Raw genomic sequence first — 24,825 nt, 5'->3', positions numbered from 1 at the left:
GGGAGAACCAGTGGCTGTGGTGTATTTGGACTTTCAAAAGGCTTTCGATAAGGTCCCGCATAAGAGATTAGCATGTAAAGTTAAGGCACATGGGATTGGGGGCAAGGTATTGACTTGGATAGAGAACTGGTTGGCAGACAGAAAGCGAAGAGTTGGAATAAACGGGTCTTTTTCCGAGTGGCAGGCAGTGGCTAGTGGGGTACCGCAGGGATCAGTCCTAGGACCCCAGCTATTCACAATATATATTAATGATCTAGACAAGGGAACTAGATGTAATATCTCCAAGTTTGCAGATGACACAAAGCTGGGTGGGAGTGTGTGCTGTGAGGAGGATACCGAGAAACTCCAGTACGATTTGGACAGGTTGGGTGATTGGGCAGAAGCATGGCAGATGCAATATAACGTGGATAAATGCGAGGTTATCCACTTTGGTGTCAAAATCAGGAAGGCAGATTATTATCTGAATGGCAATAGATTGGGAGAAAGGGAAGTGCAACGAGACCTGGGTGTCCTTGTGCACCAGTCGCTGAAGGTAAGCATGCAGGTGCAGCAGGCGGTTAAGAAGGCAAATGGTATGTTGGCCTTCGTAGCGAGAGGTTTCGAGTACAGGAACAAGGATGTCCTGCTGCAGTTGTACAGGGCCTTGGTGAGACCACACCTTGAGTACTGTGTGCAGTTTTGGTCGCCTCATCTGAGGATGGATGTTCTTGCCATGGAGGGAGTACAGCGGAGATTCACCAGACTGATACCTGGGACGGCAGGAATGAGGAGAGATTGGGTCAATTGGGCTTATACTCGCTGGAGTTTAGAAGAATGAGAGGGGATCTCATTGAAACTTATAAAATTCTGTCAGGCTTGGACAGACTAGATGCAGGGAGGATGTTCCCGATGGCCGGGGAGTCCAGAACCAGGGGTCACAGCCTAAGGATAAGGGGTAAGCCATTTAGGACAGAAATGAGGAGGAATTTCTTCACCCAGAGAGTGGTGAACCTGTGGAATTCTCTACCACAGAAGGCAGTGGAGGCCAATTCATTAAATATATTCAAGAAGGAGTTGGATATATTTCTTAAGGCTAAAGGGATCAAGGGATATGGGGAGAAAGCAGGGACAGGGTACTGAATTTGGATGATCAGCCATGATCTCGTTGAATGCCGGAGCAGGCTCGAGGGGCCGAATGGCCTACTCCTGCTCCTATCTTCTATGTATCTATGCCATGCATCTGCCCAATCACCCAACCTGTCCAAATCATACTGGAGTTTCTCGGCATCCTCCTCATGACACAGCTTTGTGTCATCTGCAAACTTGGAGATATTACATCTAGTTCCCTCTTCTAGATCATTAATATATATTGTGAATAGCTGGGGTCCTAGCACCGATCCCTGCGGTACCCCACTAGTCACTGCCTGCCACTCGGAAAAAACCTGTTTATTCCAACTCTTTGCTTCCTGTCTGCCAACCAGTTCTCTATCCAAGTCAGTACCTTACCCCCAATCCCATGTGCCTTAACTTTACACACTAATCTCTTCATCAAGAGAGGCGGTGCCAGGCTAAAGTACAAATGCCGTCAGTAATGGGACCTGCTGAGATTAAAAATCTGAATCCTGAGATATTTTATTGTTGGGGGAAGGGGATGAGTGTAGTGGGATAATGTCACAGACTCTGATACATGCGTTTTTATGACCATTGAACTTTGGGGCTCTGATTTATGTACTTGTGAAAATTATCTTTTGCTGCTCAGTTCCTGGACATGAAAACTGTGACGTAATACAGACTCGATTATAATACTTGTTACAATACTTGTTCTCCTTCCATGACCTTGAGAATAGGTTTAATGGAGCTTGCCATTGACTTGTGTTAACTGGAATACAACATCTAAGGTGTGAGAGTTGGCAATGGTGGAATGGAGATTATGGAGGCTTAACGCGATCCACTGTAGAAAGTGTAGCGAACGAATGATAACATCCAATATTCCGTGCACAAGGATCAGTCAACCCCAGCCTGTGTGCATGTTTGCTTTACAAATTATCATAAATGTCTGCATCTGAACCCAGTGGACTTTTGACCAATTTATAAATTTTCATCTGTTACTGGTAATTTATTTTGTAATTATATGAGCATCAATACTTATATTTTGTTAATTTGTATATTACTACCATGAAATAAGAATTAATTAATTCTGGGGTGATTTAAATAGATTGAAAAGGGAATTGATAGTTTGTTATGAAATATTAAAATTATTTATGGAAACAAATTTTCTGATGAAGTGGAAATAGCAGATCTTCAAAGCCTAATTTTGAAGAATATATTTTTGAACTGTCTTCCAGGTCAGGCGCTGATGGATGCTGGTGAAGCTATGAAGCAGCTTGCTGAGGTGAAAGATGCCCTAGATATGGAAGTAAAACAAAACTTCATCGATCCTCTGCAGAACCTTCATGACAAAGACCTGAAAGAAATACAGGTATTGATATAATTGATGTCCTTGATACCATGTTTGTGGTTTATTCTGGAGCATACATTTACAAAGTAGGAATGTTTATAAAATGGCTGAACATTGTAATTCCCCGCCCATCGCCTCCCCTCTTCTCTGCCTACCCTCCCCTCACTGCCACTCGCTACTCTTCCCTGTTCCTCCCCTCCCCTCCTCTCGTCTCCCCTCCCCTCCCCTCCTCTCTCCTCTGCTCCCCTTCCCTCCGCTCCCCTCCCCTCTCCTCACCTTCCTTTCCTCTCCCCTCCTCTCCCCTTTCCTTCCCTCCCCTCCCCTCCCCACCACTCCTCTCCCTGCCCTTCCCTTCCCTCCTCGCCCCTTCCCTCTCCTCCCTTCCCGTCCCCTCTCCGTAAAAGTAATTTTGTAAGTTGTATTTTAGAGAGCCAAAGATGTGTGTTCGCAGATGAAAGGAAGGACTAATGTGAACAATGCCTTAAACAGACATTGTGTGTATGTAGCTCACAGCTGGATGTTAATCTAGTCCATTTCAGGTTTCCTATAATGCAGTCCTGGTTTATGCTTTCACTAGAGTTAGCTGGCAGTTGGAATCAGAATGAGTAACTGAGCGAAAGTCTGGACTTCAGTTTGGTATCCTACAGATTCAAAACACAAGTGTTAGCTCAGCTTATTCTGTTCCACCATCTAACAGCATCACATAGTAAAACCACATTACTTTTAAACACGGCAGTTGCAATGACACTTAAGCTCAACTCTGATAAGATCCAGTTGTGCTCGAGATCAGTTTTTATTTTACATTTTAATTTTATTTACTGTAAAGATTGGGATAAGTAGAGCCCCATGGCCATATTCACGTTCCATGCTGTTGCAGCTTGTGTAACTAATTCTGAAAAGCTTCTAAACCACAGCTCTGTAGATCAGAGGAGGAAAGATTAAAAACAGTTTATAATTAAATTGAGTTGTTAATAACAGCAGCTACTGGTACACAATTTACAATTGCGATTAAGAAAGTAGGAATTCTGATCAGTGAAGTCCATGTACAAACAATTAGTGCATACGTACTTTGTGCAATATTTTTAATGCAGGCATGAACCCATTTAAAATAATCAGTTTAATGCCTGCATTAAAATAGGACACAGAGGAATGTTCTACAAGCATGTTAAATGTCCATCCATGAGTTTTGCTGATTTTTACCTTTAAATCTTAATTAAGACTGATTTTATATATCATAGTTTTGCCTCCATATACTAAATAGCTCATGTATTGGCCACCACAGGTCATTCGTCATAAGCTAAAGAGCCAACACCTAAATTTCCTTAAGTTGCAATTTAAAAAAATGTAAGACTAAAATAAATTCAACTATTCTATATCTTTAGAAATATTTTAGGTTTAAAGAATTGTGGCCATTACCAACAGTGTAAAATTTGTCTTTCCTCCTCATTTCCTGCTTTCTACTAAATGCGGCAAGAGGTGGCAGGTGACCTGCTGAAAGATCTCTGCCCTGAACTTTGAACTCTTATCCAGTGGCCTCTTTGCATTGGTACATAAACCTTGGATTTTATTCTTTTGTACATGAAGAGATTGAAATCATCATTTTACATGTGGAAGCAGTTAAATCTATGCTCTACTGCAGGAAGAAAGGACAAGTGATTTTCTTTTTTTTAAAAAAACAATAACTTGTATTTATATAGCACCTTTAATGTAGTAAAATGTCCCAAGGTGCTTCACAGGAGCATTATAAAATAAAATTTGACATCGAGACACATAAGGTGATATTCGGACAGGTGACCAAAAGCTTGGTTAATGAGGTAGGTTTTAAGGAGCGTCTTCATGGGGGAGAGAGAGGCGGAGAGGTTTAGGGAGGGAATTCCAGAGCTTAGGGCCTAGACATCTGAAGGCACAGCCGCCAATGGTAGAGCGATGGAAATCAGGGATACACAAAAGGCCAGAATTGGAGGAGCGCAGAGATTTCGGAGAGTTGTGGGGCTGGAGGAAGCTACTGAGATAGGGAGGGGCGAGGCTATGGAGGGATTTGAAAACAAGCGTAAACCAGGAGCTAATGTAGGTCAGCGAGCACAGGGGTGATGGGTGAACGGGACTTGGTGCGAGTTAGGATACGGGCAGCCGAGTTTTGGATGAGCTGAGGTTTACGGAGGGTGGAAGGTGGGAGGCCGGCCAGGACAGTGTTGGAGGTAACAAAAGCATGGATGAGGGTTTCAGCAACAGGCGTGCTGAGACAGGGATGGAGTCAGAACCTAAAAATAAATTGGTTGCGATCAAGACCTCTTAACTTGAGAATCCTATCCAACCTGGTGTATTTTATTATAAAAAAAGGCAAAACACTGCGGATGCTGGAAATCTGAAATAAAAACAGAAAATGCTGGAAGCACTCAGCAGGTCAGGCAGCATCTGTGGAGAAACAAATTTAACGTTTCTGTTTGATGACCTTTCGTCGGAATTCTTATCTGTGGAGTTCTGACGTGTGAAACGTTAACTCTGTTTCTCTCGCCACAGATGCTGCCTGACCTGTTGAGTGCTTCCAGCATTTCCTGTTTCTATTTGTAGTGCATTTAATGTAAAATATATTGCTGTACTGTGCTATCTGTGGCATCCAAACTGTGCGCCAATGTGGGCAACTCCAACTCCTCTGATGTGGCTGAGTACAAACCCCGAACAGCACCAAGAACAAGATATCAACTAGCTCTTCTTCTTAGACAGTCCTTCGGAACCGAGGATGACTTGCTTCCACATTAAAAATGAGTTCGCAGGTGACTGATGAGTCCAATGCGGGACCTACAGTCTCTGTCACAGGTGGGGCAGATGGTGGTTGAAGGGGCGGGTGGGTGGGGTGCTTGGGTTAACGTGTGCTCCTTGCGCTGCCTGTGCTTGGCTTCCGCTTGCTCCCGGCAAAGAGACTCGAAGTGTTCGGCGCCTTCCCGGATGCTTCTCCTCCACTTTGTGCGGTCTTTGGCCAGGGATTCCCAGGTGTCGGTGGGGATGTTACACTTTTTCAAGGAGGCTTTGAGGGTGTCCTTGTCGAGTTTCCTCTGCCCACCTGGGGCTCTCTTGCCATGCCGGAGCTCCGAGTAGAGCGCTTGTTTTGGGAGTCTCGTATCGGGCATGCGGACAATGTGACCGGTCCATCATCTTTAGCGCAGTCAAGACCATCTACGGCCCAACCCCACTGCGGGCCAAGAATGGAGAGGTACTCATCAAGGACAGAGAGGCAGTCAGTGCCCGCTGGAAGGAGCACTTCAAAGATCTCCTTAAGCGCGACTCTGTCTTCGACGCGAGTGTCCTCAACTCCATCCCACAGCATGATACCCGTCACCATCTCAGCACAACCCCAGCCCAGCATGAGGTTGAAAAGGCCATCTGACAACTGAAGAACAACAAGGCCTCAGGAGCAGATGGAATCCCGCCGAGGCACTAAAGCAAGGCGGAGAAGCACTACTGGCGCGAATTCATGAACTCATTTTTCTTATCTGGAAGGAGGACAGCATGCCAGGGGATCTCAGAGATGCCGTAATTGTGACCATCTTCAAGAAAGGTGACGAGTCCGATTGCGGTAATTACAGAGGAGTTTCCCTGCTGTCTGCCACAGGGAAAGTCATCGCAAGAATCCTCCTCAATCGCCTTCTCCCAGTGGCCGAAGAGCTCCTCCCAGAGTCGCAATGTGGATTCTGCCCACTAAGGGGCACAATGGACATTAACTAGCTAATTATCATGCAACTGCCCAAAAGATGTATTTGTACAACAACACATGAAACAATTGGAGATGTGTCAGGAAAGCCCATCTGTTGTTTTTGTAGCATTTTTTAAATCATCAATTATCAATTTATATTGCCCCAAAAATGTGCAGCATTTTAATGTATCAACAGAACAGAACTTTAGAATGAAGCATAAAAATGTGTTTTCCTACAAAGACATTGGGCTCAATTTTAACTCGGGTGCGGGCTGTTGTCGTGTTATCCGAATTTCGTGTTCCCCACACGAATCTAAATGGAGGTGGGCGATTAATGCAATTTTAACTCAATTGGCCAATTGATTTCCAACGTGTGGGAAGCCTGTGCAAAGGGGTTTTTCATGACTGAAAGTCCCCTCCGATGACATCATCATTGCTGCTGGATTTAAGGTCCGCAGCAAGCCTTGCTTCTTCTGCAGTCTTCCAAGCTTCCTCCATTTAATGTCAGAGGGACCTGCAGGAAAGATGACAAGCGGGAGGGCAAGAGCAGCTCCTCGCTTTGACGAGGCGGCATTGCAGGCATAGGTGGATGGGGCTAGGGCCAACAGGGAGGTCCTGTTCCCTTCATCGGGGAGGAAGAGGCCTCCCACTCAGACCAAGGCAGTGTGGATGCAGGTGGCTGAGGAGGTCAATTCCTTGGGAGTCACCCACAAAACCTGGATACAGTACAGGAAAAGATTTCATGACCTTCAGCACACTGGAAAAGTGAGTATGAATTTCCCATCACCCTCAATCTGATCCCCATTGCCTTTCCTCACCAGCACTCAGCTTTTGCAATCTCTTTCTCCACATCCCACTTGACACTAACATCCATGCACCCTTATCCATTCCCTCTCTCTCTATGCTCACATTCACATAACTATTCCACCATGCAGCCCTCACACTCCCTATCACTCTGATGCTTTGAACACAACTGACAACACACAGGGAGGGCCCTTGGTCTTGCAACCTCACTCCACCTTTGTCTCATTCTAAGTATCTATGCTATGCAATCTCTACACTCACTCCTTCATTCTCACTCAACCTCCACTTGTCTCCCTCATTGCAGGAAAAGAGAGCTCACAACAAGAGAGAGCGAGCCAGGACAGGAGGAGGGCCACCCTCAATAGCCCACCTGACCCCCTGGGAGGAGGCCGTCCTGGAAATCATGGGCATTGAGGATGATTCGCGCGTGGGGGACAGACAGACAGGTGCAACACAGCAAGCTGGTGACAGAAAAGTTTCCCATCTCTCTTTGACATTGCATGAGTCACTGATAATGATTGTGAAGCTGTAACAGATGGACTTATGAGCATCTGCAAAAAGCTATGTGCATGTAGCCTTTGCATCACATCTCTGACTCTTTCCTTTACTCCCCCACAGGACCATCACAAGCATCTGTCCCCCCTAGCCAGGAAGAAAAGGCTGAGCAGCCAGACTCCTCAGAGGAAGCTGCAACCACTGAGGGCGCAGCGTCAGCAGAATTCAGCGCACCCAGCACCAGCGCAGACGCTCACGCCTCGGTGGGACCTTCGGGACATAGAGTAGTGTTGTCACCTGGTGTATCACAGCTCACAAGTGAGCATCAGCAGATTGCGGATACAGGGACAGCAGTGGAGAGTCCTATTCGGAGGGCGCAGGACTCTGCCAGCTTGGCTCAGCTGCATGTCGACCCTCTGTCTCTGGGTCCATCCATAAGACCAGAGGTGATGGAACTCCAGGCACAGATGCAAGAGTCTCTGGCAGGTTTTGTCTCTAGGATCGCTGCGAGTGTGGAGCGAATGCAGGAGTCCATAGCAAACATGAGCAGAGCCTTTGTGGAGTAATTGGCGCATGAACGTATCAACACGGAAAGGATGGCTACCTCCGTGGAAACGATTGCTACCTCCATGGTAAGGCTGGCTACTGTACAGGAGAGGATGGCTACGGTAGAGGAGAGGAGGGCTACGGCCATGGAGGAGCTGAGTTGCCAGGGCATGGAAAACATGGTCATTGTTCAGAATAGAATGACATCTCTTGAGGAGCGATGGGCATCCATTGAACAGAGAAACCAGACCTTCATGGAAGTCCTTCTGAGTAGGACTGCCATTGCAGATATGGGTCCCCATGGCCCCCCTGATGTGCAGCAAGGTGCTCTCTAGCCACTTGCAGGCACGGAGGGGGACCTGACCCATGAGAGGGAGGTTGGTGGCAGACCTCAAGGAAGTGGGGGTTCCTCTCCACACTTCCATGCCACTGCAGAGCCCTCGGTCAGAGCCTCACCGGAATCCACACCCAAATGAAATAGACATCTCAACCCCTGCACAGCTGCAGGAGCAGCAGACTGTTGACGAGCCCTCACAGGCTCGCAACCCCAGAGGACGCCCACCAAAGGTGTCGAGACAGGAGCAGCAGGAAAGTGAGCAAGGGGCCTCCACATCTGCTGAAGCCACAGGGGAACCACTACATAGGAGCACGTGTAAGAGGAAGATAAAGCACAAGTAGTCACAAGTGTTAAGTCTGTGTGTTATAACGAGAATTATTACACAGACCACAAGAGTAAATTTTAACAGGTCTTTACTAGTCGAAGGTCAGGGCGGAACTGCCCAATAAATCATTACACAGCACTTATATACCGGTGTGGTCACCGCCGGTATTACAGTATACAGTAGCCAAGATAAAGTAGTGCAACTCTTAAAATAGTTCTCTTAAAGGTGGAACGGTTACTAAAATAGTTCTCTTAAAGGTGGAACGGTTACATACACTACAATCCTCCCTTTTTAGCTTAACAGTATATATATTCCCCATTAAACATAACATATACACACAACTTTATGTAAAAACAGTTCACAGATTCAGTCTCTGCGGAGGCACCTCCTGCGCTTCCTGACTCGGTCCGGTTAACGCCTCGGTGGTGTAGTAGTTCTCAGTGGTGTAGTAGGTTCTCGTTGCTGGGGTGACTCATCTAATAGTCCTTCACTGGACTTAACAGCTTGAACTTTCGTAACTTCAGAACCAGCATTGCTGACTTCTAAAGGCTCGAGTACCTTGGGAAGTTTTTCTACTTCCAGACTGATTTGGCTCAGTTCGGAGGGACCACGTGTGTGACCTGGTAGGGGTGATAATGGTTCAGATGAGTCATCATCTTCTGCTTCTTCTCTATTGTCTTCTATTTCCTCCATCACTTCAGCTTTTGCCTCTGCCACCAATCCCCTGAGTGGCTTATTACTGCTGACACTGCTCACAAAAGGGTGCTCTTTCTTCTTAGCTTTCAACTGATCGATGAATTTGACATATTCCCTTTCTTGCTCAGCTTTGATTCGTTTGGCCTCATCGCGCAGACGGTTTGTGTGTTCCTGTTCCATTTTCTCAATCAGCTGCTTCTGCTGTCTTTCCAGAATCTCCCACTCTGTGTCAAAGAACTTTTTTGTTGCATTCATCTCTTGCTCAAAACGGCGAATCATTTGTTCTAATTGCTGTTGTAGTTTGAAATTGAGTTGAGTTCGAGCCCGGTGTTCCTCAGAAATGTGCATGTCTGTAGACTGGACAGACTCAGAATTCTCTGTCAAACTATGTTGTTGTCCAGTGAAATTCTGTTCTGATACTTTGTTCTCTCCTGAAGCATTTATGCACTCCTTCGTTTTTCCATCATTAGTCTGCAAGTCCATTTTAGGCTTGTCTTTTGCACATGGGCTGGTCTTACCATCATCAGTTCCAGAGTCTGAGCTGATTGTCTTCACCGAGTTCTCACTCTCTGCTTTGTCACTGTCACTGCTGCATATGCCCTCATCCAGTACTCTGGACAATCGTTCAGGTTTGACATCTTTTCTTTTTCCGGAATCTACCGTCATTGCTTTTAGGGGGTGCCAGTCCATATTTATTCTCCTGATCCACTCCCGTCCCAGAAGTGGTGGACCTCCCTCAGGTAGTACATATAAGTCCATTCCTTGGTGTTCTTTGCCCTTGTGTCTCACCTTGACTTTTATCTTCCCGATGGGGTATACTCTTTGCCCCGTGTATGTCTGCAATACTATCTCCGTATCCCGTAGGGGAATATGTGTGAATAACTTTTTGTAATCTTGCTTATTCATGACCGTCAACGCCGATCCGGTGTCCAATTCCATCTTCACGTGGACTCCTGCTATCTGCAGTGTGACCCAAATAGTTTGTCGGTCAGCTTCCTTACTCACATTGTGAATTCTCAGACTACCCAGTTCCTCGCTGTTGGAGTCTGAATCCGAATTCTGTTCATCCGAACTCTTCTCAGCCACCTTATGTACCTTTCTGCACTTTTCCTGCGGTGACTTTTTGTTGCTGGTCTTCTTTCCTGACCGGCATACTTTAGCTATGTGACCAAGCTTGCCACATTTTCTACATTCCTGGTTTTTAAACCAGCATTGGTTCTGATCGTGTGTTGTCTTTCCACAACGATAACATTTCGTTGTACCCAAAGCCATTTGATCTACGCTGAGTACCGCTGCCTTCAGCTGCATTTCCGCAGTGCCTCTCGCTGCGGCTTCGTGCGATGCTGCAATAGTGACAGCCTTATCAAGTGTAAGATCATTCTCTTCAAGCAACCGCTTTTGTGTTCCTTCTTTCGACAATCCACACACGAATTTGTCTCTTAGTGCCTCTGTCAGTCTTTCCCCAAACTGACAGTATTTCGCCAGCTTACGCAGTTCAATTAAATACTCCGCGTTGCTTTCCTCTTTCCGTTGCGTTCTCGCATAAAATTTAAATCATTCCGCTAACATCAGCGGTGTGGGGTTCAAATGATTTCTCAGGACAGCAACAATATTAGCGAAAGTCTGATCCGCCGGTTTAGCTGGTGATAGAAGATGCTTCAATAGCCCGTATGTCTTCGCACCCATTGAGTTTAGTAAGGTTAGTGCTTTATCATTCTTTGATATTTTATTTGCCTTACGATATATCTCTATGCGTTCTACATACGTGGTCCAATCTTCAACATCGGGATCGAAATCGTTGATGTTACCATGCTTAGGCATCCTCACAATCTTCTTGAGAAACAAAAAGAAGTTTTTCTTTAACTTTTTTTTTCAAAATGGTGGTTTCCCGCGCTTGTCTTCTTCCCCGCCTACGAAAATGGCGGCTTCCCGCATTTGCCTTTCTCCCCCGCTGGCTGTAATGGCGTTTGCCGTATTGCTGCGTTCGCCCTCCCCAGCGGTTTTCAAATCGTGCCTCCCAGCCCCTCTTGCAGTCCGGTCCTTTCCCCTGGCTGCGGCTGAGTTCTCCGCGTTTTTTTTTTTTTTTTTTCTCCGCGCCTTACGCTGTCCCGGTCGCTGCGCCTCGCGGCCTCGGTAGCTGCCCGGCCTTTCTCACCAGTCGCGGTCGAGCTCTCTCTCGACGCTGTTGCGTCTCCCAGCCCGCTTGCAGCCCGGTCTTTTACACCGGCTGCGTTTGTCGCGGTCGAGCTCTCTCTCGACGCTGTTGCGTCTCCCAGCCCGCTTGCAGCCCGGTCTTTTACACCGGCTGCGTTTGTCGCGGTCGAGCTCTCTCTCGACGCTGTTGCATCTCCCAGCCCGCTTGCAGCCCGGTCTTTTACACCGGCTGCGTTTGCATTCACCGCGGCTTCCGTGCCTTACGCTGCCCCAGTCTCAGCGCCTCTGGCCCCGACTTCTGTCCGGCTCTTTTCCCCGGCCGTGGTCGAGTTCTCCGCCCTTATATCCTCCATTTTTCCCTCCCCTACTTCACAGCAAACGTGGCCGACTGGCTGCTCGTCGCTGATCGGCTTACCCACCACCGTGATAGAAGGGATGATCATTGCCTGTTGCTGATGGAAGGCTTCGTGTCAGAATTCTTCCTTTGCTCTGCAGACCCGAGTCTTTTCTCAGCAGAATGATGAGGGCGGATGCCTCTTCTCGACACCCGTTAAACTGCCTTGGATGTATCTCTGCCGCAGGGTAAGATCGTACTCGTCGCCACTGTTAAGTCTGTGTGTTATAACGAGAATTATTACACAGACCACAAGAGTAAATTTTAACAGGTCTTTACTAGTCGAAGGTCAGGGCGGAACTGCCCAATAAATCATTACACAGCACTTATATACCGGTGTGGTCACCGCCGGTATTACAGTATACAGTAGCCAAGATAAAGTAGTGCAACTCTTAAAATAGTTCTCTTAAAGGTGGAACGGTTACTAAAATAGTTCTCTTAAAGGTGGAACGGTTACATACACTACAACAAGGGTAGTCACTTGGGTGAAATTTGATGTATTGTTAGAAAAAGCCATCAGATTAATAATGTTAATAAAAAATCTGATGGCTACTGCTGTAGTTGTGGCATGTGTCATTTCGCGAATGGGACTTTCACATTGAGGGCTTAGGATTACTTGCAATTGTCAGTATGCTGGTCAAATAGCTAGGAATCCGCAGGGTCTTGGCCATTGTCGATGCTCAGGTAAGAAGCTGCGAGGCAAAAGTGTTTGATTGCCGAGGCTAAGCAAATCTGGCCAGGATGAGTGCGTTCCTTGCATCCCGGACAACAATTTTCTCGCATAATGCTGCCGCTGGTTGATGGGCCTCTGCAGGATGTTCATTTTTGCCCTCCTCCTCCTCCTCATCTGAGGAGGATATGTGAGGAGCCACTTGGTCCTCAGGAATCTGCAAGCCACGACGCTGTGCCATGTTGTGAAGTGCGCAGCAAACCACGATGATTCTGGAGACCCTGGCTGCTGAGTACTGCAGGGCTCCACCTGATCTATCCAGGCATCTGAAGCGCATCTTCAGCAAACCGATGGTTTGTTCGATAATGGATCTGGTGGAAATGTGGCTGGAGTTGTAGCGCTCCTCAGCTTCGTTGGCTGGCCTCCTCAATGGCGTCATCAGCCACATCCTCAGGGGATAGCCCTTGTCTCCAAGTAGCCATCCGTTAAGTTGGTCTGGCGGACTGAATAGCGGAGGCACACTAGACTGGCGCAGTATGAAGGAGTCATGGCAACTGCCAGGGTACATGGCACAAACATGCAAAATCTCCTTCTTGTGGTCACACACCAGCTGAACGTTGAGGGAGTGGAAGCCCTTGTGGTTGACAAAAATACCTGGATTGCAATGGGGTGCCCTAAGGGCCACGTGTGCAGTCAACGACACCCTGCACCCTTGGAAAGCCTACCAGATGAGCTAATCCAACCGCTCGCGCCGTGACACTTGCTCGATCCTTGGTGAAATGGATGTGATTGTGCACGAGGGCAAAGAGGGCATCAGTTACCTGCGTGATGCAAGTGTGTGCGGCCGCCTGGGAGATGCCGCTGATGTCTGCTGCTGATCCCTGGAATGAGCCTGAGGCAAAAAAGTTGAGTGCGGTGGTGACTTTGACGGCCACTGGTAATGCTTGTCCACCTGGTCCTCTGGACAGCAGGTCTTGCTGTAGCATTGCGCAGATGTCGGTCACTACCACTCGCGAAAGTCAGAGCTGCCTTTGGCACTGCTGCTCAGACATGTTGAGATCGGTGACCCTGCGTCTGTAGACCCTGTTTGGGGGTATATCCTGCACCGACGGGCTTCCAGGCGCTGGCCCCTTCTGGCCTGTGCAGCCTTGGGTGGGTGAGCAGCAGCCTGGCGCTCCTGCTGCTGCTGCTGTTGGTGGTGCTGCTGTTGTTCCTGGTTCTGCTGCTGCCACGGCTGGTGCTTGAGCTCCTCTAATGCCCAGATGGGAAGGAAATAAATGGCTCCCATGCTTCTGGTATATGCCTCCGTTGAGGAAATGCTGAGTGAAGGTGGCGAGAGGGGTTTCCCAGGAGGCCACACTGGAGATGTGTGTGAGGCTCCAACCTTTCACAGGTGTGGTTAAGCCTTCTAAAAGTTGCCCCAGGCCTGAGACCACTGAGTCCTGCCACTTGCAAATGATGGCTGATTAATCTCCTCTTTAATGGTTGACCTGCAGTTGATAGTCAGCAATCCAATAGTGCTCCCGCCAGGTTTCACATTCGTGATTCCCACCAGGCGTGTTTTACGTGGGGAAAGGGTTAAAGTTGCAAGGGCCTGTTAAAATAGGGTTATAGAGGCCATTTAGTAGTAATTAAGGGACTTAAAGACCAGTCCCGCCTGTTGGATGCGGGACGGAGTCGGGACCATCAGACACACCTGAGTTAAAATTGCTCGGAGTCGGGAACCAGACCGGTTTTTGTGATTTCAAGCCCGACTCCACGGCTCAATGAAAATCGAGCCCATTGAATCCTTTTAAGTTTCTTTGCTTTTGACAGGCCAGTAATTCTAATAAATTGTTCTCACAGTTACCCGAGGTTAAATGGCTGCTTTAAATATTCCTATTATTTGGAACTGAAGAACTGGTTATGAATAACTTAGCAAGAGGAGAGGGACAATAGTAATCCTTCATTCCCCACTCCCGATATGGCCAGTATATAAAGTGTGACCCACAATGGATGAAGCAAGTTGTCCCTGATCTAGATAGAAGTCTATGTTATTCAGACTGTCATTCTCACAGGTGTATATTCATTTATTTACTGATAGCACCATCTGAAGAAATTGGAGGGACGACGATTAGATTTTGACTACAAGAAGAAGAGGCAAGGCAAGATCCCAGAGGAGGAGATTCGACAGGCACTGGAGAAGTTTGATGAATCAAAGGAAATTGCAGAATCGAGCATGTTTAACCTTCTGGAGAGTGACGTAAGGACTCTGATTCTGTGCTACAGTTCTTGATGTGCTCTTTCATAGAAATGAGTAAACGCTTTTAATCGCTCAGGACACTTTCTGGGGATTTTATAGTTAATGTGCTACGCTTAATTTTTTCCCCCCTGCAAAGGTGTTTGGTATTTGATCCTTCTGCCCCATCCATTTCGCATCTGCTGCCACTCCACGCATCATTGCTTCCCTGGGAGAGGTGGCAGATGTACTGCACCCCCATGAGTGCAAACGCCAATGGTGCCCCATCATCTGCCAGTAAGGGACATGTTTACTGTGCGTGGCGATTACACAACCTTGCTGAGGTACGACTGAACTCAATACATTTGTGGCTTTTCTCTTTGATCTCAATGTTCGACAGGTTTGGAACTGAAGCCCATAACCACAGTTTTGCAATGACACTCTCTTGGCCTGCTGCGATCATTCCAATGATTAAAGGAGTGTTCATTTACTGCTTTTTGATTTTTTTTAAATTTCTGTGTCATTCTTTTCTGTCTACTGAAACCAGTTGAGGTCACATTTATGATGCTTTTGTTTCACCACCTCTTCAGTAATGCACCCCTGGTGATGCAAATCACTTATGTGGTAAATTGGACATATTAATGCAGTGGGTTTTAAACAAAGATAAAAGCTTTTCTTATACACCCCAGTAACGTTTTCAGTGCCAGCATGTTTCTGCAATGCATTGAACCACCAGATGTACAAAACAAATCTTGACCAGAAACATATGTTTAAGGCAATGATGTGATATTGAATCTATGTTGTAATTTCAATGAAATAAAATTCGCTGCAGCTGTGTTTTGAACCTGTGACACCAGACTGGTATATTCGTTCTTAATGCTGAATGATCCTGAAAAGCATCGGCAGAAGTTGTGTCAAATGATTTTAACCTACAATTGATGAACGAGTTGTGCCGTATTTGCTGCAATGCAGTTGCCACCTATGAATTGATGTACGTTATTAACTGCTCAGATGAGACACTTTTACGCTGCACACCAAATGCAGCTGGAGGTTGTGTGCCACCTAGTGGTTGATATGTCACTAACCACGTCAGGTACTGAACACAGGACGGACTGTGTAGTTAGTTACAACTAGGGTAATCTTAGCCGAACCCGCCCCGAGGGCAACCGATAGGATCGGATTGGCCGCCTGTTTTACACCCGCCTGATTTTAATTTCTGTTGACCAATGGAAAGGAAGGTCAGATGGGGTATGAAATGGGCGGCCAGTTTCAGTTTCCCTGTGTGCTGATGACACCTAACTCTACTTTTCCAACTCCACCTCAATGTTATCAGACAGCTTGCCTACACCAAGTTATATTACTTGAGAATTTCCCCCAACTCAACACTGGGAAGACAAAATCCATCTTCAGTTCCCACGAAGAACTCCATCCCCTTGCCCTAACTCCAGCTCTCTCCTCTTCCCTGGCTGCTCAGTCTGGCTGAACCAGTACGCAACTTCAATGTTCTATTCAATCCTGAGCCAAGTTTCAAATCCCATATTCTATCCACAACTAAGACCACTGAATATTCTCTCCGCCACTTCCTAAATCCTTTTCCATGCTTTTGCTCCTCCGGACTTGACTTCAACGCCCTCCTCACCGGCCTCCAGAACTCCACCCTGCACAAACTCCAAATTGTCCAGAATTTAATTCCTGTCCACACCAAGTCTTGTTCATCTATCAGCCACATGCTTGTCGACCTCGATTGGTTTCCTGCGCCTTAGTACATCGATTTCAAAATCCTACCCAAGTTGCTTAATGGCCTCGCCCCCACCCTGCCTCTGCAACCTCCGCCAACCCTACATCCCAGACTGAGCCCTTCTACTGTCCTGCACTGTGCTCCAGGCTCCGGTGAACATTTAATCAAGTGAACATCAGTTGGAATAAATTAGTTGTAAAGTTAAAAGAAAGAATGACGGAACTTGTCATTTATACAGCACCTTTCACGACTGCAGGACATCCCAAAGCGCTTTACAGCCAATTAATTACTTTTGAAGTGTTGTCACTGTTGTAATGTACGAAACGCAGCAGCCAATTTGTGCACAGCAAGCTCCCACACACAGCAATGTGATTATAAATATTGACCAGGCCACCGGGGAGAACGCCCCTGCTCTTCCTCGAAATAGTGGCAATGGGATCTTTTACGTCCACTTGAAAGAGCAGACAGGGCCTCGGTTTAATGTATCATCTGAAAGACGGATAGTCACAGTTGCACAGAATGTCATTCATGACTTTTGGTTAGGGCCATTTTGGTGTTGTGGGAGGACTTGAACCTGATTGGAGAGATTCAAACATGGAGTTGTGGGAGAGATAAACACAATTCTGAGAGGCATCAACACATTGAAGGACTTTGGAGAGGAAAGGGAGCTTGGAAATGGGACAGTAGTTTGCAAGGACAGAGGGTTTGAGGGTTGTTTTTTGAGGAGGGAGTTGATGATGGGAGTTTTGAAAGGGAGAAGAATGTGAGGAGGGGTAACCATTTCTAATGTCAGCTAGCTTAGGGGGTCAGCAAAGGAAGTTAGGTGGTCTGCATTTTAGTGGACATGGGGTCGAACAAGTAAGAAGTGGCTCTCGTGGACGAGATGAGCTGAAAGCGAGAGAATCTCAAATGAGACTGAGTGTGAGGTTAGGGCAGGTCTTTAATTATTCATAACTCAGTTTATAAAGCTTCCTGGTCTTTTTCTTCGTCCTATCATTAGTATTCAGGTCATTGTGCTGTACAGGATATAAGCTCAGTGTGGGACTACAGAAGCATTTCTACTGTGAGACTGGTAGATGTTTAAAAGCACCTGAACAGGAGAACAATGTCCAACTACGTCCCATCAATAACTGCATGCACTGCTCAGAGTGAAGTCCCCAAACATGATTGAATGTTATGTGACAGACCTAATGGCTTGTTTGCTTTTGTTAATATTTTTAGATTGAGCAAGTGAGTCAGCTTACGGCACTGGTGCAAGCCCAACTCGAGTATCACAGGCAGGCCGCACAGATTTACCAGGAGCTCTCCGTCCAATTGGAGCAGCGGTAAGACTGGAATTAGTGTGCCATCACATTTTTCTAAAACAATGAAGAAAATGAACTTAACCTCATCTAATCGCTACTCCAGTCTCACTTTAGTTAAAAATCCAATCCCTAAATCACAAATCTGTTGCAATTTTTTTTTAGCAAATACAACAATTTGGAAATTTGTTTAGTATAGTTTTTTTTAATATAGTTTACACACTGTCACAACAATGAAACCGCTGTAACGATCTCCTTTTAATTGTAGTGACCGTTTGCGTGTGAACCTTAATCCTTGTCCTATCAGATTGCCTATAACTGGGATAATAATGCTGTGTAAGTGCCACTGTTTGAAGGGCTGAAGGATTTTATATCAGTACAGTTCCATTCTTTTTAGCCTTAATACTGCCTGATAGGTAAACCTGTCATTCGCTGTTAGCTGGGCTGTCAATTTGGATGTTTCACAGAAGCAGAATGCTTTACATCAGAGGGAGGAGGGGGAAGAAGAGGAATTCTTACTGCCTTTGTCTGTTTCACCCTACAGCAAACTTCTTTCTTGTTAGCTAATCATTGTGGTTCACTTGCCTCATGCTAGTTAATCAGAGAGCAGCATCGACTTCAGCAATCAATCACAGGAAAGTGATTCCAGCTCAAACATGATTGAATGGGAAGAACTGGATCGGTGATACGAGGGAGTCAAAATGGCAAACATGGTGTTAAGTAAATAAACAGACTCCCATTTATATTGTGCTTTAAGAAATGCACCACAATTGAATTCAAAAAAGCAACAGGATTAACATGAGTCTGTTTAGTGGGAGAACATGATGTATGAATGGACATTCTATGGGCTATAATTTGGATTTTGTAGCTTAAAATCAAAGCTAATTTTATATATTATAATTGATGGGAGTATACCTCCTAAAACTGCAAGTGGCATCTAATGCTCAGAAAAAAAGAAAGACTTCCATTTATATAGCGCCTTTCACAACCACCAGACGTCTCAAAACGCTTTACAGCCATTACTTTTGGACTGTTGTAATGTGGGAAATGCGGCAGCCAATTTGTGCTCAGCAACTTCCACAAACAGCAATGTGATAATGACCAGATAATCTGTTTTAGTGATGTTGGTTGAGGGATAAATATTGGCCAGGAGACCAGGGATAACTCTTCTTCAAAATAGTGCCATGGGATTTTTTACATCCACCTGAGAGCAGATGGAGCCTTGGTTTAATGTCTCATCTGAAAGACGGCACCTCCGACAGTGCAGCACTCCCTCTGCACTGCACTGGAGTGTCAGCCGAGATTTATGTGCTCAAGTCCCTGGAGTGGGACTTGAACACACAACCTACTGACTCAGAGGCGAGTGTGCCACTCACTGAGCCACAGCAGAGGGGTAACGTAGGCAGTGATAAACATTGAGCAGGGATTGGGTGGGTAAAAGTAGTGAAATCTTGAATTAGCAACAACAGTGGCAGTATCCACTGATGCAAAAAGGATATTGATAATCCAATGAGCAGAGGATACATTTTTTTAATGCTTCAGATAATTGTTCACTAGTTTATGAGCGCAGTACCAAGGGAGATGTGAAGCTACGTTTAACTGTGTCATATGTAAAAATGCGGAAATTCCTGTTGCTGTAAACCCAGCTACATCCTTTCCATGGACTCGAGCCTACTCCCCCACAGTTGAAGGTCTGTAATTGGACATGTAGAACAGTTAACACTGCATTCACCTTCCATTACTCAGAAACAAACAAAAACTTAATTTTCTTTTTGAGAAGAGCCTAGTATATCTGAAAAGCAAATTGTATATAGTTCATTTTATTTCGTACTGCCTTTCCATTTCCACATTGGCTTCCTTCAGTAAAGAGGCCAACATGATCATCATCATTTTGTATCTTCTCGTTCTTCCCTTGGAGAACAGTGTGAAGTAGTGGAAGGACTCACAGGCTGGTTAACAGTCTGACAGGCCGCGATATGAACGCTCCTTCCATGGCCGGGCCAACATGATAAGGAGGGCCACAGGCATCTCCGTCATCAACTCTATATCTATTTTGCCATCTTTGAATATCAGTTCAGGAGTCCATTACTGGAGAGACCAAAATACTGAACATTGTTTTAATTGAGCTCCAATAATTTCCAGTATGTGAATCTGCCCATTAACTTCTACTCCCTTGACATTAAATTGATGGCACTTATTTTGCAGAATGAGAGAGGCGACTGCTCGTCCTCGAAGGGAATACAAACCAAAGCCCCGTTTGACTTATGAGTTTGCAGATGATACTCAACAGAATGGTGGAGTGACTCACAGTGGGCAAAAGACACCAGGTAAAGTGCAGCACCTGTATCTGTTTGAAACGAATGTGTCCTCTATGAACAACTATTTACCTTCATATCGATAATTAGCAGAAGCATAGATAAGTTATTGTGCTCCTCACAACTGTCACTCTACCCCCAAAACATGCAGCATTGACCAACATGTCAAGGATCAAACTTCACCATGGGGATAAATTGCTAATCAATTAATATGAATGGGAGGATGCAAGATCGATTCTCCACTCTGCGCCAAGCTGAGTGGAGGCTGGTGCCATCTCCTAGTAAAGGAGTTGGATAGGCCAGTGAGAGAGGTCACTCTCCTGTCCTCATGGCCTGCGTTAATCCAGGATCAGGCTGCCTAGCTGTGCGGGAAGGTGGAGTTGAGGTAGAAGATCAGCCATGATCTTACTGAATGGCAGACCAGGCTTGAAGGGCCGAATGGCCTACTCCTGATCCTATTATGTTCTTATGTTCAGAGTGCTGAGTCCAGCCAGATAGAAGAACGGCAGTAACTTAAAACAAGGAAGTAATCTTTTCAAATAAAGGTGCCTATTCTAGGATGCTCTTATTTGGGTTTCTTTCCAGAGCTACTTGATAACTTGTTTATTTTTCTACTACTAAAGGCTTGAAGACCTTAAATTAAGCAAGAAGTGCTGTGACTTAGCTCATTATCATGGAAATGTCAGCACCGGAGGTGGTCATTTGGCCCATTGTGCCTCTGCTATCTGCTTTCATCCCATTTCCCTGCACTTTTCCCATGATTTATGGTGCTTGTTTTGAGTACAGCAAACAATTCTGAATGTTATTTTCCCAGTGTTCAAGACCCACATTTTACGGCGATTGTAAGTTTTATTCTCTTGCTGACCAATAAATAATTAATGTAAAAGTTTCACATTTTAACAATTGTTTCTGAAATGTAGGCACACCGTTAGATCAGCCAAGCTGCAGGGCTGCGTATGATTTTGAACCGGAGAATGAAGGAGAACTGGGGTTCAAGGAGGGAGATATCATCACGCTCACCAATCAGATCGATGACAACTGGTATGAAGGGATGCTCCATGGACAGTCAGGATTTTTTCCCATCAACTATGTTCAAGTTTTAGTCCCTTTACCTCATTAGAGTGACTGTTGTAACCCAATCTGTCATTATATTTGTGCCACTTCTTAAACAGGTGAAGGAGGTGCAGTTTATGAGATTGTCTGTTGCAGTGACACTGTTTATCGACAAACTCCATCAATGTAAAGTCTTGAGTTTACATGTATTATAATCCTTAACTGTTGCACTCAGTTACATCTGCAGTAAATGTAGTCAGAAATGTTGCTGGTTCCTTTCTATTTTGGATATGTAGTCCATTCTATCCTCAGTGAGGACTAGAACACGCCATCATGTTAAGCAATACATCGTGGAGTTGTGGGTGTAATCTGTGAAGGCTTTTCTCCTGTTTTCCAGTCTGTTACGTCTAAGTGGATAGTGCTGCATCTAGCTTACCTTATTTTTGTAAGAGTAGTAAAGCTGTACAGCTTTGTTCTTGAGAATATATTTATCTAAACTTAAAAAAGAGAGAATATATGTGCTATATGAATTGTTTTTCTCCTATCTGTGCTAAATCCGAAAATACAATAATTAAAAACTTGGATTGCTTAATGTGGTGAATTCCAGAATATTAAACATGTTCAGTAAAGTCATTTGCACGTGTGGACTTTTTTTCCAAAGGACAATTGTCTCATATTTCATAATTGATGTTCTAACTGTCCAGCTCATGGAAATGTAATATAAATGTAATTGTTACACTATTATGCTTGAGCTTCCTGTCCCCTCCCCAGGTGCCTATACCAGACACACCAGTCATTTTCTTTAAGGAGATGATTCCTGACTTTGACTGCTTTGAGATACTTCCTACTTGTCAATCAGGTTCCTAAGTTGAAGCATCCAACTTTGACTATTGTGCAAGCTGTGACTTTATCTCCAACATTTTGGGGCTGTAAATGCTCAGCTCTTGAGCCAGTGGAAAGCAGCAGAAAGGCTACAAACAAGACCAGGACCCAAACATACCAGGGCCCCACCTAAGGAGGGGATTTCAATGGCTTTGCCTGGCGATGGGGTCTCCTCCATCACCCATCCACCCAAACAAAGCCAATGGCACAGAGGGAGATGCAACCAGGGGCAGGGATTTCCTATGTTGAGAGTTCCTGCTTCCCTGGTCTCTGAGGCCTAGCAGTCCTTTGACGAGAATAAAGAGGTACACAAGCCCATTCAGTGGTGTAAGTGGGGCCCACCTAGGAGTCTAAGTTAGGCCTGGACTCCTAAAGACAATCAACATTTTAAAAGTATATCTATTTTACAGTGAACACCCCGCCCCCCCCCCCCACCCCCATAGGGGGCTGTAGTTGGATGTTTCGGGGGGCGGGGTGGAATAACTCATCCCCTCAGCTGGGGCAACAAGGCTGAATTTCCAAGCTAGTAGGACAGGCAGGCGGGCTCCTACATTGTGTCCCTATTGATGCGAGGGCCCACTGTTTGTATGTAGATGAAATGATCTCCCACTCACCTTGCATACACTGGTGGGGTCAATGATGGAGACCCCCTAGTGAGCACAATCTCAGCATCATTGCTGGGATCACAGGCCAAGGAATTTCAGGGCCTATTTGTTTAGATATACGTGTGTATCGAGGACTTTATGATCTTCCCCTTAGGCTCAAAGGGCACTGTGTACCAGTCGCCACTAATATCATTTCTATTCAGTGCGCACACCATTCCTTTTCTCCTCTGGGCAGTGCTTGGTCTCATCCTAATACTGGAGAACATATTTGCCCTCTTTTTTTAATTAATTCATGGGATTTGGGCATTGCTGGCAAGGCCAGAATTTATTGCCCATCTCTAATTGCCCTTGAGAGGTGGTTAGCTGCCTTCTTGAACTGCAGCAGTCTGTGTGGTGAAGGTACTCCCACAGTGACTTTGTCATAGCAGATTGGTACTACTGAGTGGGTTGCTAGGCCATTTCAAAGGGCAGCTAAGAGTCAACATTGCTGTGGGCCTGGAGTCACATATAGGCCAGACCGGGTAAGGACAGCCGATTTCCTTCCGTAAAGGACATTAGTGAACCATTACTGATACTAGCTTTTTTTTAAATTCCAGATTTATTTCATTAACTGAATTTGAATTCCTCAGCTGCTGTGGTGGATTTTGGACTCATGTCTCTGGATTACTAGTCCAGTAACATAACCATCATGTTACCATCCCCACAATTAATTTAATTGTGGCCCTTTGTACTGCAGGCATTGGTTTGACACTGGTGCCTGTTTCCGAGTGGTATACATAATCTACATCCTAGGGTACTTAAGGAAGTGGCCCTAGAAATAGTCGATGCATTGCTGGTCATCTTCCAAAATTCTATAAACTCTGGCACAGTTCCCATGGATTGGAGGGTAGCTAATGTAACCCCACTATTTAAAAAAGGTGGTGGAGATAAAACGGTGAATTATAGACCGGTAAGCCTGACATCGGTAGTGGGGAAATTGCTAGAGTCCATTATAAAAGATGTAATAGCAGAGCACTTGGAAAACAGTGACAGGATCGGACAAAGTCAACATGGATTTACAAAAGGTAAATTGTGCTTGACTAACCTACTGGAATTTTTTGAGGATGTAACTGGTAGAATAGATAAGGGAGAACCAGTGGATGCGATGTATTTGGACTTTGAGAAGGCTTTCGATAAGGTCCAGCATAAGAGATTAGCGTGCAAGGTTAAAGCACATGGGATTGGGGGTAAGGTATTGACTTGGATAGAGAACTGGTTGGCAGACAGGAAGCAAAGAGTTGGAATAAACGGGTCATTTTCTGAGTGGCAGGCAGTGACTGGTGGGGTACCGTGGAATTCTCTACCGCAGGGATTGGTGCTAGGACCCCAACTATTCACAATATATACAAATGATCTAGACGAGGGAACTCGATGTAATATCTCCAAGTTTGCAGACGACACAAAGCTGGGTGGGCATGTGTGCTGTGAGGAGGATGCCGAGAAACTCCAGTATGATTTGGACAGTTTGGGTGATTGGGCAGATGCAGTATAATGTGGATAAATGCAAGGTTATCCACTTTGGTGGCAAAAACAGGAAGGCAGATTATTATCTGAATGGCAATAGATTGGGAGAAGGGGAAGTGCAACGAGACCTGGGTGTTCTTGGGCACCAGTCACTGAAGGTAAGCATGCAGGTGCAGCAGGCGGTTAAGAAGGCAAATGGTATGTTGGCCTTCATAGCGAGAGGATTCGAGTAGAGGAGCAAGGATGTCTTGCTGCAGTTGTACAGGGCATTGGTGAGACCACACCTTGAGTATTGTGTGCAGTTTTGGCCGCCTTATCTGAGGAAGGATGTTCTTGCCATGGAGGGAGTGCAGCGAAGATTCACCAGACTGATACCTGGGAGGGCAGGAATGACGTATGAGGAGAAATTGGTTCGATTGGGCTTATATTCACTGGAGTTTAGAAGAATGAGAGGGGATCTCACTGAAACTTATAAAATTCTAACAGGACTAGATGCAGGAAGGATGTTCCTGATGGCAGGGGAGTCCAGATCCAGGGGTCACAGTCTAAAGATAAGAGGTAAGCCAATTAGGACAGAGATGAGCAGGAATTTCTTCACCCAGAGAGTGGTGAACCTGTGGAATTCTCTACCACAGAAGGCAGTTGAGGCCAATTCATTAAA

General features: G+C 45.7%; 1 protein-coding gene across 2 annotated transcripts in view; it reads left to right on the top strand.

Moving 5' to 3' along the window:
- sh3gl2b (SH3 domain containing GRB2 like 2b, endophilin A1) overlaps positions 1–21,801 on the top strand; it is a 234,633-nt gene extending 212,832 nt beyond the window's left edge. For both annotated transcript variants that reach the window (XM_085991644.1, XM_085991636.1), the window contains 5 exons: positions 2,325–2,458; positions 14,633–14,791; positions 17,727–17,830; positions 20,012–20,133; positions 21,042–21,801. In XM_085991644.1, coding sequence (XP_085847770.1) covers positions 2,325–2,458; positions 14,633–14,791; positions 17,727–17,830; positions 20,012–20,133; positions 21,042–21,241 — 719 coding nt within the window. In that variant the 3' untranslated portion in view covers positions 21,242–21,801. The remainder of the gene's footprint in view (positions 1–2,324; positions 2,459–14,632; positions 14,792–17,726; positions 17,831–20,011; positions 20,134–21,041) is intronic.
- The last annotated feature ends 3,024 nt before the right edge of the window (positions 21,802–24,825 follow it).

This window comes from Somniosus microcephalus, chromosome 1 (assembly GCF_052327205.1).
Source record: "Somniosus microcephalus isolate GS21.2 chromosome 1, FLI_Smic_1.0, whole genome shotgun sequence".
Lineage (NCBI taxonomy): Eukaryota > Metazoa > Chordata > Chondrichthyes > Squaliformes > Somniosidae > Somniosus > Somniosus microcephalus.
This window is presented reverse-complemented; position numbering and strand designations above follow the sequence as displayed.